Raw genomic sequence first — 13,985 nt, 5'->3', positions numbered from 1 at the left:
GAAGGGTTGGTTTGTGTTAGGAGTAAGAATAAAAATTCGGTTTATTTCCCCAATTATTTGGATTCAAATGTGAAAATACGATGTAGTCAATAAAAACGCTTTCTGCACTCACAGCTTTTCTTTTTTTTTTTTGTTGACGAGGGGGAAACCTTCAAAAGGTACCCTATGCCGTGGGAGCGAAAAGGGGTTATGTGGGATTCTTACCGCACTAAAACCCCCTCGGTGGCGGTATGCAACCACACATACTGCCGCCCTTCCCGGGGTCGCTTACCGGGCGGTTCGAGTTCCCACTCTTGCCACCCGGAACCCTGGAAGCCCCCTTTTAGTCGCCTCTTACGACAGGCAGGGGATACCGTAGCCCTATTCTGGTCCCGAAACTACAGGGACAACACTCACAGCCCTAGGATTGCCTGTATCGTGGGTGCTTGTCACACAGGGACAAATACACAAACACTGACACCCAGAAACAGTAATCTAAATTCATCATTTACACGTCGCCGTCGCCACGCTATACGATGGTATATATATACAGTCTATATGCAGTAGTGTGTACGGTGTGGCGACGCGTCGCCATGCGCAATCGAATTCAATAAATAGTCATAGTTATCTGGAAAAAAATCGTAATATTTTATTTTATCATTATGACATATTTAGTTCCTATCACAATATGTTCTTTTCTGCATATTACTTTTACAAAATAATGTCGATGTTTCACATCTGCCAGGCGTCCCGTGACGGCTCACATTCTTTTTATATTAACACGAGGGTCCTGTGAAGAAATAAAAGATAATTTATTATTAAGAACGATAACAGCTTTTACAAAACCAAAAACGCCTCGGGATTGTTTTCCTTAATTTCGTAATGGCACCCCAATTTCTTAAACAAGAATTAGGGTTCCGTAGGTAAAAACGGAACCCTATTACTAAGCCTCCGCTATCTGTCCGTCTCACAGGGCTCTCTTGAACCGTAATAGATAGACACTTCATATTTTTAGAGAGTATGTATAACAGTACCCTTACCATGAGTTTTCAAAACATCCCACAATTTTACGTTACGCTGACTCAATCCATTATTCTGTTCCGTTCGCTTCAGTGGATTGAGTAGACGTAACAATAAGTAAGTGCTCAAGTCATTTTGTCTGCCTCACATGTTCGCAAAAAGGAGAGACAAAACAAAAAGCAAATTTTGTCAATTAAGACATTTAATGTTACGTTACTGACACTATAGTTCTGATAGAATCCGCTAGGGGCGCTGATTGGAATTTCTATGTGCAAACACGTAAACAAATACCAAAACAGTCATATTTGTCAAAACGTAAAAACTCATGGTAAGGGTACAGTGGCCACTATAGCAACAAACACTAAAAATAAATAACCTTCAAAAAGAATCGGGGTCGCTATACAAGGAAACGTTATTTTTCGACGTTTTTCGCTTTATCTATTAAACCGGAATAGGTAGACAATGGGCATGATGACAAATTTTGAACTCCCCTTCTATAATGTAGGTACATGTCTACTGATTCCAAAAATAGTATTATTTCGGCAATAAATTCAGTATTAACGGAAACATTAGCATTTTTAAAACAAATTTTGAATTAAGCGCGAAAACGCTCACGGGTTTCATGGCGTTCGCGAGTGACGTCACGCTTCAATATCCCATAGAAAAGTTCTAGCAATATGGTGACACGCCAAAAAAGTGACGTCATTTCGCCCCGATTAGCGTTTTGTACAAGATGGCCGACTGAATTATTTTATACTTTTACTTTATTGAAAATATAATGAATCTTAAAGTTTTTATTAAAACTGGGCTATTTTTGAGAATGCTTTCAACATATTGTTTTTAAGTAAATCATTTATTCTTCGATTTTTTTTAAACTGTCATCATGCCCATTCAATTTTTCACATGTACTTCTATAGCTGTTATGATAACAAACACAAAATGTAAAAAGTAATAAAAATTTTAGTAGTACGGAACCCTCCGTATGCTAGTTCGACTCGTACTTGGCGAATTATTATAAAATTTGTTTCAGCAAAGGTTGTTTACAATGTTACGTCATTTTTAATTTTATCTATGGTTAATAACAAATATCCATGGATTTCATACCATCAGGTGGACTGCATGCTCGTCTGCTACTCCTATATTAAAAAAAAATATGCCGCTAACAAGCCACAGAGAAATAAATAAGCTTAAAGCTTACATAAAAGTTAATTCAATTAAAGTGGGCTTTGAGAGCTTTTTATTCGAATAGCTGTTAAAAAGTTGAGTTGGGTAAAGTTTTGCAACATTATAATAAGCTGTAACAAAGCTGAAGGGTGTGGTAAGGGAGACAGACTTTTCTCAGTTGTTCCAACTTAGTCCTCAGGGGTAGGGGCACAGATTAATAAATAGTTACTACGTAAGTAGCGGCGCATGTGGCTGACCTGAGGTAGGAATATCTAATCCTGTCTGGGGTTGATTACAGATGTCCATGGGCGGCAGTAGCCACTTACCATCAGGTGGACTGCATGCTCGTCTGCTACTCCTATATTATAAAAAAAAGGCTGATGGCTTCGTGGTATGAAATCAACCTTAATTTGGGGGTCCGAGGTGCGAATCCCAGATACCTATGACTAGGAAGTTATGGTTTTCAAGGTGGTAGAACCCTTTGTGGTTCGACTCCGGCGGCATCACCGTCACACCTATTTCTGCCAATAACAGCAGTGTAGGCGCTGCTGTGTTCCGGTTTGAAGTGTGATAAGGGAGACATACTTTTCCGAGGCGTTCCAGCTTAGACAGGGGAAGCAAGGCGTCTGTGGCTGACCTCAGAAATGTAATCTTATCTGGGATTGATTACAGATGTCTATACATCAGTAGCAGTGATAGCCTAGTGGTTAAGAAACTCGGCCTCTCGATCGAGGGGTTATCACTTGCTTAAACGGTGAAGGAAAACATCGTGAGAATACCTGAGAATTCTTATACTAAAAAAGTTTTCAAAGGTATGTGAAGTCTACCAATACGCACTTGGCCAGCGCGATGGCCGTGCCCAGCAGTAGGACAATAATGGGTTGATGATAAATGATGATGAATGAATACATCATTAGCTACATACCATCAGGTGCTGCGCATTTGCCACTTAATTACCACGCTTTTATTAACTTGGGTTGTATGTATGTATGTATGTATGCATGTAACGGAATCTTTGAATTCGATTTTTACCCACTTTGAATGGTCCAATTGATTTAAAATTTTGAACAATTATCAAGAACCGATGACAATACACGATTTTAATAATTATTTCCCATTCTCCTAATCAGGATTGTCAGGAATCAGGATTAACGATTTTCCTTGTGTGATTTAGCGTGGTTTTTATCTAAAAACCATTTTTTTCGCAGGTACCCCCGATAGACTATCTTCGGCAAGTGACCCAGGATTTGGGCGGAGAAGGTGCTTTGGGCACGCCGAGCGAGCGGCATATGATACGTAGGGAGCCGCCCGCCCAGATACCCCGCCCTACAGCCTCTGTACGGACTCTCATACGAAGGTTTAACGAGGTAGGTACCTGCTTCAAATATTTTTTTATAATAAAACTACCCGGCAAACGTTGTGTTGCCATATAAATAAAAAATGTTAAGGGTGAACAACCCTTATCACTTAGGGGTATGAAAAACAGATAGTAGCCGATTCTCAGACCTACTGAATATACAGATAAATTTGGTGAAAATCGGTAAAGCCGTTTCGGAGGAGTACGGTAACTAACATTGTGAGTTGTGACACGAGAATTTTATATATAAGATATGGATCTGTAATCAACCCTAGATAGGATTAGATTCCTACTAGTTGGCCACAGGTGCGCCGCTACCCCTGAGGACTACGCTGGAACTTCGGAAAAGTATGTCTCCCTTACCACACTTCAAACCAGAACACAGCAGCGCTACACTGCTGTTATAACAGAAATAGGTGTGGCAGAGCCGCTAAAGTCGTACCACTGTTCCCTACAAATGTAGATAATTTTACAAATAAACTAGTGGTGCCCGCGGCTTCGCCCGCATTTTAAAGAAATAATATGACATAAATAAAACGGAAAATTTGTACCTGCATTGGAATGACAGTGGTGCCATCTGTCGAAAATTGGTCTTACCAACTCCCAAACCCTCGTGGGCTCTTGGACAACAACTTTGCTAAAGATCATCACTTGATCAAATGCATAGTTTCCGATTACGAATCCCGAACCGAACTACTTACGAATTAAAAATTAATTAAAGAAACCTTTTCCCACGGACTAAATTGTGAATTTAAACCATTCTCAAGTCCCCTTGAACACACACAACAAATTTCATCAAAATCAGTCCAGTCATTTAGGAGGAATTCGGGGACATACACACGCACATAAGAAATATATATATAAAGATATACATTTCTACAATAATTGTTTTAATTGTAAAATTATTTAGGTCAATTGCTTCGTAATTAACGCTAATTCGTATTCGGGAGTGGCACAAAAACGTAATTATATTAATTGAAGTAAGTTATAATTAATTAGTAAAATTTGTACAGTTGAAATAGATTATAATTATACTTATTGAAATGACTGCTGATTTTACCTCCCACTGTTGGGCACGGGTGTACTCTCAAAGTGGGTTTAAGTAGACTAGTAGACACTTCATCTTGTCCATGTAGTTCCGGGACCAGAATAGGGCTACGGTATCCCCTGCCTGTTGTAAGAGGCGACTAAAAAGGGGCTTCCGGGATTGCGGGTGGCAAAAGTGGGAGCTCGAACCGTCCAGTAAGCGACCCCGGGAAGGACGGTGGTATGTGACGACGCATACCGTCGTGTACACCAGACGGTGTGGTGAGCGTCATGCTAACCTGGGCGTAGCTCGACGGGGCAAAGCGCTAAGAGGACTCCGGTTGCGGTCCTTTGGAGATCCCGGAGTCCTCCGGGAGGGTTAGTGCGTTAAGAGTCCTACATAACTCTGTGCCGCTCTCACGGCACCGGAGACTTTTGAAGGTTTATCCCTCGTTAACAAATAAAATACACTTCATTATCATCTAGTAAAGCTTATAAAGAACTCTTTAAAGATCGATTCCGGCGGCAGGACCGCCACACCTGTTTCTGTTATAACAGCAGTATCAACCGCTGCTGTGTTCTGTTTAAAGTATGGTAAGGACATACTTATCCAAGGCGTTATAACTTAGTCCTTAGCAACGGTGACCAACCTCAGATAGAAATAATCTTATCTGGGATTGATTACAGATGTCCATGGGCAGTAGCCACTTTATCAGGCGGACAGCATATTTTTTGCTACATCAATATTATAAAAAGACAGACAATATATTTTATATACACAAAGGAGATTGATGTAATCTCTTTGCCCTTTCTACCCCTTCCTACCCCTTTCACCTCAACCCCATTAGGAACACAATGGCTTCTATTATTACGTGTTTTATTTAGCGGGAGGACACGTGACATCGTGACAGGTTAGTGATGTGCTGTGTGTCGATAAATATCGATAAATTGGAATATAGAAAAAGTTTTGCAAACGTAAAACGTCGTGGGGTGCGTGGTCGTGGGGTCCCCGTTAGGAACGAGTTTTCTAAATATTAATTTGAAGTTTACTAATGAGACAGTTTAACAAAATATTTTTTTAAGTATAATCTTACATATAAAATTCTCGTGTCACAATGTTAGTTACCGTACTCCTCCGAAACGGCGTTACCGATTCTCACCAAATTTTATATGCATATTCTGTAGGTCTGAGAATCGGCTACTATCTATTTTTCATACCCCTAGTGAAAAGGGATGTTCAAGGGATTTTTTTATTTATATGGCAACACAACGTTTGCCGGGTCAGCTAATAAAGTATAAGCAAGTTTACGCGCCATGCATTTAATATCGGTATTATACAACCGCGTACGATGCTCGTCTGCTTGAATCTCGATACACGCACACACACAAACACATGTACACAATCTTGTGTGTAATAGAAAGAGACAGAGTGGGAGAGGAAGTCATAAAGAGAAGACATAAAGCTTTTTACCCAGCTGCGGAGAGTAATGTTTTTAAGCGTATACATTTATGGCTATTTTTTGCTAAATTGTCTAAATTCTAAGAGTGATATAGCCTAAATGATTCCTTTTATTTATTTATTTAGTCAATTAGTACGGATTTCCCCAATTACACTAATGAATAATGATTGACAAAAATTACAATTTGAATAATTAACATAAATATATTAAAATAATAATAATAAAAACAGATCGTGAAATTCAAAACCAAGATAATAATAATTAAAACAATATCCATGAGTCCTTTTAGTTTATTATTTTTAATACTAGTACTTTTATCGAATATTTTTACTATGTTTTTCGCATAGCCCGCCGCATTTTAATTACAACTAAATATAACTGACTTGATACTAAAATAATTTAAATAAAACATTAATTATTAAAATTGATTATCATCGTCGTAGTCGATAAAAGTGTTTTATTACTACCAAAAATAACTTTTATCGATAAAACCTACCCCATCCCTACGTGGCGCCAGGGCTGTCTCCATTTTCTCTATAATTACCATCCCTTATAATTTCGAACCATTAATTTGTAGCTTAGAAATCCGAGACTTTGCTAACTAATTAAATAACTTTTGTCCTTCTAAATCTTAATCATATACATTTTAGATTTTAAAAGATTTAAAATTTTCAAAGCGCTCGTGACATGTTTCTAAAAAGTTTTCTAATAAAAAATACTTTCTACACTCGTAGCCTAAGATTTATTCGTTTATGGGTGCCATAGACACACATACGAATACATTAACACCCAGACCCAGAACAGAAATCATTTAGATTTGTCTGGCCGGGGATCGAACTCGGAACCGTCTCCGACTGGTATAGTGACCGCTTCGCCATGGAGGTCGTCGTCTTTGGTTTTGTAATATAGGAGTAGCAGATGAGCATGCTCCACCTGATGGTAAGTGGCTACTGCAGCATGGACATCTGTAATCAACACCAGATAGGATTAGATATTCCTATCGGTCGGCCATAGATGCGCCGCTACCCCTGACTAATCTAGAACGCATCGAAGAAGTATGTCTCCCTTCAAACCAGAATACAGCAGCGCTTAACACTGCTGTTATAATAGAAATAGAGGTCGCGGTGGTGCCGCCGGAGACGACCCACAGACGGTTCTTATCTCAACATACCCAAGGCGTTCCAGCTTAGTTGAATCTCACAGAAAAAAGTTTAAACTTGTCGTTAAACAAACGCTATGTAAAAGCGTACTATAGGCTGAGTGATTATTTGACTGATAAAACGGTGTGGTCTGAAGTAGCTCCAGCTCTTCATGTACCATTAGGTTAAGTTTGTCATTGTATAAAACATTTATTTTTTAAAAAAAGATGTGTGTTCTGGAGTTTCTTTCGCCGCTTCTTCTCCATAACGAAACACCTTGTGAAGTGGTAGTTGTATTGACATCCAAAAAGTGCTCTGTAAAAAACATATTATGAAAAGAAAATTTCGATTTGATTTGATTAGTCTCGCTTACCGTTTCTAGTATGACACGTGGTGGAGTCCACATTATGTCCCATATTTACATATCACGAACCCGAGAGCCGATTACGCTCCTACACTGGAAGTAGGGTGGCAAGGCGACCTAATAGTATAGGATATGAGTATAAATATACCAAGAAATAACTTTAATAGAAGTTCGAACCTGAGGGTAACTACCATCTCTTAAAACAATATTATTTTAATCATACATTTTAAAATAATGTTTTATGGAGGTCGTGGTAAGAAACAAAATAATGTTAATACAATATTGTAATAAAACTTCCCTGAATTATGGTGTTTTTTAAAAGATGGGGGTAGGCCCCCAGAGACAATCTTATAAAAAAATATTTTAAAAAATGAGTTAAATAACATTCGAACTCGCAAATGGAGAATTCCACCAATTTTTCATTTTTGAATCGAAAACTTCTTTAAGTGCGTTGAGCACTTTTTTCTTATTCATCAACCCATTACTGTCCCACTGCTTGGAACGGGTCTCCTCTTAAAATGAGAACGATTAGGCCATAGTCCACCGCGCTGGCCAAGTGCGTGTTGATAGTCTTCACACACCTCTGTGATTTTTTTATAAATTTCTCAGATGTGCAGGTTTCCTCACGATGTTTTCCTTCACCGTTTAAGCAAGTGATGATTAATTTCTAATACGCACGTAACTTTGGTAAATCAGAGGTGCGTGCCTGGGATTTGAACCTCGGACCCCACGATCGGGAGACCGAGTTTTTTAACCACTAGGCTATCACTCGTTCGTATGTATTTAGGGTTATTCAATACAGGACTGTCCTAAATTTGTCCTAAGCCGTATACCATGGTCATCCTATAGGTCAGGTAATCCCATCATGTTCGCCATTTCGAAAAATCTAATCTTATAGGAATATGTCCCACAAGCGGATTTATATTAGGAGATAAAATATCCTATGTCAGGTATTTTTATAATATAGGAGTAGCAGACGAGCATGCAATCTACCCCAGATAAGATTAGATACCCGAGGTCGGCCACAGATGCGTTGCTACCTTGATGACTAAGCTGCAATATCTATGAAAAGTATGTCTCTTACCACACTTCAAACCAGAACACAGCAGCGCTTAACACTGCTGTTTTAACAGAAGGTGTGGTGACGGTGCCGCCGGAGTCGAATCACAAAGAGTTCTACCACATACACATTTTTTTATTTATTTATATTTATTTTTTATTTTAATAAGTTTTTGTACACAAAATAAATCATACAATACAGAAGTCATAGAAATAAGGAATATTTTTTGTTATCGAGGGCAACCTTTAAAGGGTACCTGGTGCCGTTTGAGTGACATAGATTTAGGTGGAGTCCGGGATCTCCAAAGGAACGCAACCGAAGTCCTCTTAGCGCACTGCCCCGTCGGGCTCCACCAGGTGAGCGTGACACTCGCCACACTGTCTGGTGTACACGACGGTACGCGACCACACATACCGCCGTCCTTACCATCAAGTGAACTGTACCCTTACCATGAGTTTTTACGTTTTACAAATATGTCTGTTTTCGTATTTGTTTACGTATTTGCCCATACAAATTCCAATCAGCGCCCCTAGCGGATTCTATCAGAACTATAGTGTCAGTAACGTAACATTAAATGCCTAAATTGACAAAATGGCGCTTTATGTTTTGTCTCTCTTGCGAACATGTGAGGCAGACAAAATGACTTGAGCACTTACTTATTGTTACGTTTACTCAGTCTATGAAGCAAACGGAACAGAATAATGGATTGAGTAAACGTAATGTAAAATTGTGTGATGTTTACTTTATATTATTAAAAAATATTATAAGTGATTCATGACAATAAAGAACCTACTTATCGTTCATGTAAATGCCATCATGTTTTGCATTCGGAGGCACTGTGTCGTGAAATAGGCTTGGTTAACGCTTCCCTTACCATCAAGGTAGGTTCGTGATCTAAATTGACAATCTAGTTATCATTTTTTCTATATGTTTCTATATAGAAAGTAAGTTTCGCGTGTCTGCGCACCCTTCAAAGTAAAACACAGCAGCGCCTAACACTATTAGGCTATTTAGTAAAACCCTTTGTGGTTCGACTCCGGCAGCACCACCGCCACACCTATTTCTGTTATAACAGCAGTGTTAAACGCTGCTGTGTTCTGTTAAGAGTTGTGGCAAGGGAGACATGCTTTTCCGAGGCGTTCCAGCTTAGTCATCAGGGTAGCGGCAAATCTATTGTCAACGTCAGGTAGGAATATCTAATGGTATCTGAGGTTGATTACAGATGTTCATGAGCGGCAGTAGCTTACCATCAGGGGGACTGCATGCTCGTCTTCTACACCTATATTATAAAAAGGCGGAAATTGGTGGTGTCTTTGATGGTTCTACCTTCAAGGATATACTAACTTTACCACCGAATTGTAATTAAACGCAATTGAAACCGCGAGTTATATCTAGTGACTGAGATATGAGTATTTACCATCCTTCCCTTTGCGAAGTGTTGCGTAAATCACTTGATGAAACTCCGCACATATCAAATAATATGAAAGTAAATTAATATCACATATATATGTATGCAGTTATGTAGTTAAGCCGTGACAGTGTAACAAACAAACACATTCGCATTTATAATATTACTTTTAATATGGATTTGGTACTAGCGGTATCCCGTGGTTTCATCTGCGTTTAAATGTGTAAATACTCGAAAGATTTTATGTTTTTTCCATGGAACCCTAATATTGTTATTTTTATTGAATTTAAATTTGCTACCTAACTATACATAGATAAAAATATACTTCAAAGTTCTTAAGGACAAGTACTTTACAAAAGTTCTATCCCTTTTTACCCGACTGCCAAGGAAGGGTTATGTTTTTCGCGCGTATCTTGTATGTTTGTCTTTCTTTATTTGATCCGATCTAACAAACGGCTGGATGAATTTCAACAGTTAAGGTGTCATTATATTTGTCTCAATGACCCGAGTGTCCTTAGATAGGTGTTACTAAAAAAAAATCAAAATGGCGGATTTCTGGCGCGAAATAGTAACACATTTAAAAAAAAAAGTTAACCGAACCTATCGAGTAGGGTACCAAATAAAAGAAAAATAAACGGAGATTATAAAAACATATTTGTATATATATAAAACAGCAAGGTGACTGACTGACTGACTAATTAAATGACTTTTTCATTTTTCAGAAATCAATGTACAGCCTAAACCAAGTACTTTACAGTTCTGAAATTTTGCACAAAGGTTCTCTGTATAGCGTGAATAAGTACTAAGAAAGACCTTTTGGAAATTCTACCCTTAAAAGGGTAAAATAGGGGAAAAAAGTTTTTTTGAAATCCTTTAATTTTGAAGCAACTACTATAAAATTTTGTATTTGGCTTTCTGGATAGGAACAAGGACGCACTTATTTATCCCCTCCCGAAAAATCAACCCCGTAGAGGGTAAAATAAGGGTTAAAAGTTCATTTGAACAATCGTCAATTTTGAAGCAAACACTATGAAATGTTGTATCAGGCTTGTTGGATAAAAATAATGAAATTCTACCTCTAACGAGGTAAAATAATGACCGAAACTTTGAATTACTGAAGTTATATATTTTATAAACCGTAAATGGTGGATTTTTCGCGAAATACTAACACGTTTTAAAAAAAGTTAACCAAACCTATCGAGTAGGGTGTCAAAATAAAGGAGTTTAAGAGGAGATTACACATACATTAAATAATATATCTTATATATAAAATTCTCGTGTTAGTTACCGTACTCCTCCAAAACGGCTTCACCGATTTTCACCAAATTTTATATACATATTCAGTAGGACTAAGAATCGGCCACTATCTATTTTTTTACCCCAAGTGATAAGAGTTGTTAACCTTTAACATTTTTTTATTTATATATATACAACGTTTGCCGGGTCAGCCAGTACATATATACTCGTATATACACATCGAGATCACTGTCTGACTAAATGAGTGAGTTGCTGTGCCAGAGATCAACGCAAAGGGAAACCGCTGAACTTAAGCGTGCTGGACTTTTATAAATAGGTTCCTTATATAGCGTAAATGAACACTACGAGGATAAAATAGGATAATATTGTTTGAACATCTTTTGTTTTTGAAGCAGACACCTACTATGAAACATTGTATTTGGCTTTTTGGATAAAAATAATGAAATGCCTATTTCACTGCTTTTGGAAATTCTATTTCAGCCTTTTTGGTGCAGTCGGGTTTTTGATTTTTTGAATTAATTACTTGTTGAAGTTTTCGATTCAATAAGTTAAGCCTATTATTACTGTTTGTAAGAGAATACGTATTTTTCGAAAGTTTTACTAAAAGGTACAAATCCAAATAGAACTCAAAACTTGATGGCGATAACTTTATTTACAAGGGTTTAACTTGCCTTGATAAATGAGTCTAGTTGTTAAAACTCGGCCTCTAGATCGAGGGGTCCGAGGTTCAAATCCTAGGCACCGATTTTTCAAAATTTGCGTATTAGAAAATAATTATCACTTGCGTAATCGGTGAAGAAAAACATTGTGAGGTGCATACCTGAAAAATCTTAAAAAAAAATGTTTAAAGTTTGAAGTCTACCAATACGCACTTGGCCAGCACGGTGGACTATGATCTAATCCTTCTCATTGTGAGAGGAGATCCGTGCCCAGTGGGACAGTAATGGGTTGATGATGATGTAAAGCATCCGTTAAAATTGAACCAGCAAACGAACTTGCAGTCCATCTGATGGTAAGTGGCTACTGTCGTATGGACATCTATAATCAACCCCAGATAAAATTAGATACCTATCTGAGGTCGGCCATAGATGCGCCGCTACCCCTGAGGACTAAGCTGGAATGTTTTTTAGATTTCTCACATAATTCATTCCTAACACATTCACATAACATAATAAAATATCTGAGATGCGTGCCTGGTATTTGAACCTCGGACCCGTCGATCAAGAGATCGAGTTTCTTAACCACTAGGCTATCGTTGCTTGTGCTCTTAGTGTTAAAAAACCCTTATTTGACCTAAACCAGACTTTGCTCAACATTAAGATTCAGCTTCAGTTATACTAAGCCTATTAACATTAGAGACAAACAAGTAATTAATTTAAAAAATCAAAAACCCGACTGCACCAAAAAGGCTGAAGTAGAATTTCATAAAGCAGTGAAATAGGCATTTCATTATTTTTATCCAGAAAGCCAAATACATAGTTTTATAGTAGATGTCTGCTTCAAAAACAATAGATGTTCAAACAATATTATCCTATTTTATCCTCGTAGTGTTCATTTACGCTATATAAAGAACCTATGTGTAAAATTCCAGCACGCTTAAGTTCAGCGGTTTCCCTTTGCGTCGATCTCTGGCACAGCAACTCACTCATTTAGTCAGACAGTCATCTCGATGTGTATATACGAGTATATATGTACTAGCTGACCCGGCAAACGTTGTGTTGCCATATAAATAAAAACATGTTAAGGATGAACAACCCTTATCACTTAAATTTATATAAAATTTGGTGAAAATCGGTGAAGCCGTTTCGGAGGAGTACGGTAACTAACACGAGAATTTTATATACATAAGATATATTATATAATGTATGTGTAATCTCCTCTTAATTTCCTTTATTTTGACACCCTACTCAATAGGTTTGGTTAACTTTTTAAAACGTGTTACTATTTCGCGAAAAAATTCACCATTTACGGTCTATAAAATATATAACTTCAGTAAATCAAAGTTTCGGTCATTATTTTACCTCGTTAGAGGTAGCATTTCATTATTTTTATCCAACAAGCCTGATACAAAATGTCATAGTGTTTGCTTCAAAATTGACGATTATTCAAATGAACTTTTAACCCTTATTTTACCCTCTACGGGGTTGATTTTTCGGAGGGGGATAAATAAGTGCGTTCTTGTTCCTATCCAGTAAGCCAAATACAAAATTTTATAGTAGTTGCTTCAAAATTAAAGGATTTCAAAAAAACTGTTTTCCCCTATTTTACCCTCTTAAGGGTAGAATTTCCAAAAGGCCTTTCTTAGTACTTATTCAAGCTATATAGAGAACCTGTGTGCAAAATTTCAGAACTGTAAAGTCCTTGGTTTAGGCAGTACGTTGATTTCTGAAAAATGAAAAAGTCATTTAATTAGTCAGTCAGTCAGTTACCTTACTGTTTTATATATATACAATTATGTTTTTATAATCTCCGTTTAATTTCCTTTCATTTGATACCCTACTCGATAGGTTCGGTTAACTTTTTTTTTTAAATGTGTTACTATTTCGCGCCAAAAATCCGCCATTTTGATTTTTTTTTTAATAACACCTATCTAAGGACACTCGGGTCATTGAGACAAATATAATGACACTTTAACTGTTGAAATTCATCCAGCCGTTTGTTAGATCGGATCAAATAAAGAAAGACAAACATACAAGATACGCGCGAAAAACATAACCCTTCCTTGGCAGTCGGGTAAAAAGATAATATAAT

The 13,985-nt window shown here is 37.5% G+C and overlaps 1 protein-coding gene across 1 annotated transcript in view; it reads left to right on the top strand.

Moving 5' to 3' along the window:
* Positions 1-13,985, top strand: part of LOC140752742 (1-phosphatidylinositol 4,5-bisphosphate phosphodiesterase epsilon-1) — a 107,515-nt gene that overhangs the window by 23,880 nt on the left and 69,650 nt on the right. The window contains exon 3 of the mRNA XM_073087080.1: positions 3,372-3,530. Coding sequence (XP_072943181.1) covers positions 3,372-3,530 — 159 coding nt within the window. The remainder of the gene's footprint in view (positions 1-3,371; positions 3,531-13,985) is intronic.

This window comes from Epargyreus clarus, unplaced genomic scaffold, assembly GCF_041222505.1.
Source record: "Epargyreus clarus isolate Ecla_fem2 unplaced genomic scaffold, WU_Ecla_fem_2.2 ptg000025l, whole genome shotgun sequence".
NCBI lineage: Eukaryota > Metazoa > Arthropoda > Insecta > Lepidoptera > Hesperiidae > Epargyreus > Epargyreus clarus.
This window is presented reverse-complemented; position numbering and strand designations above follow the sequence as displayed.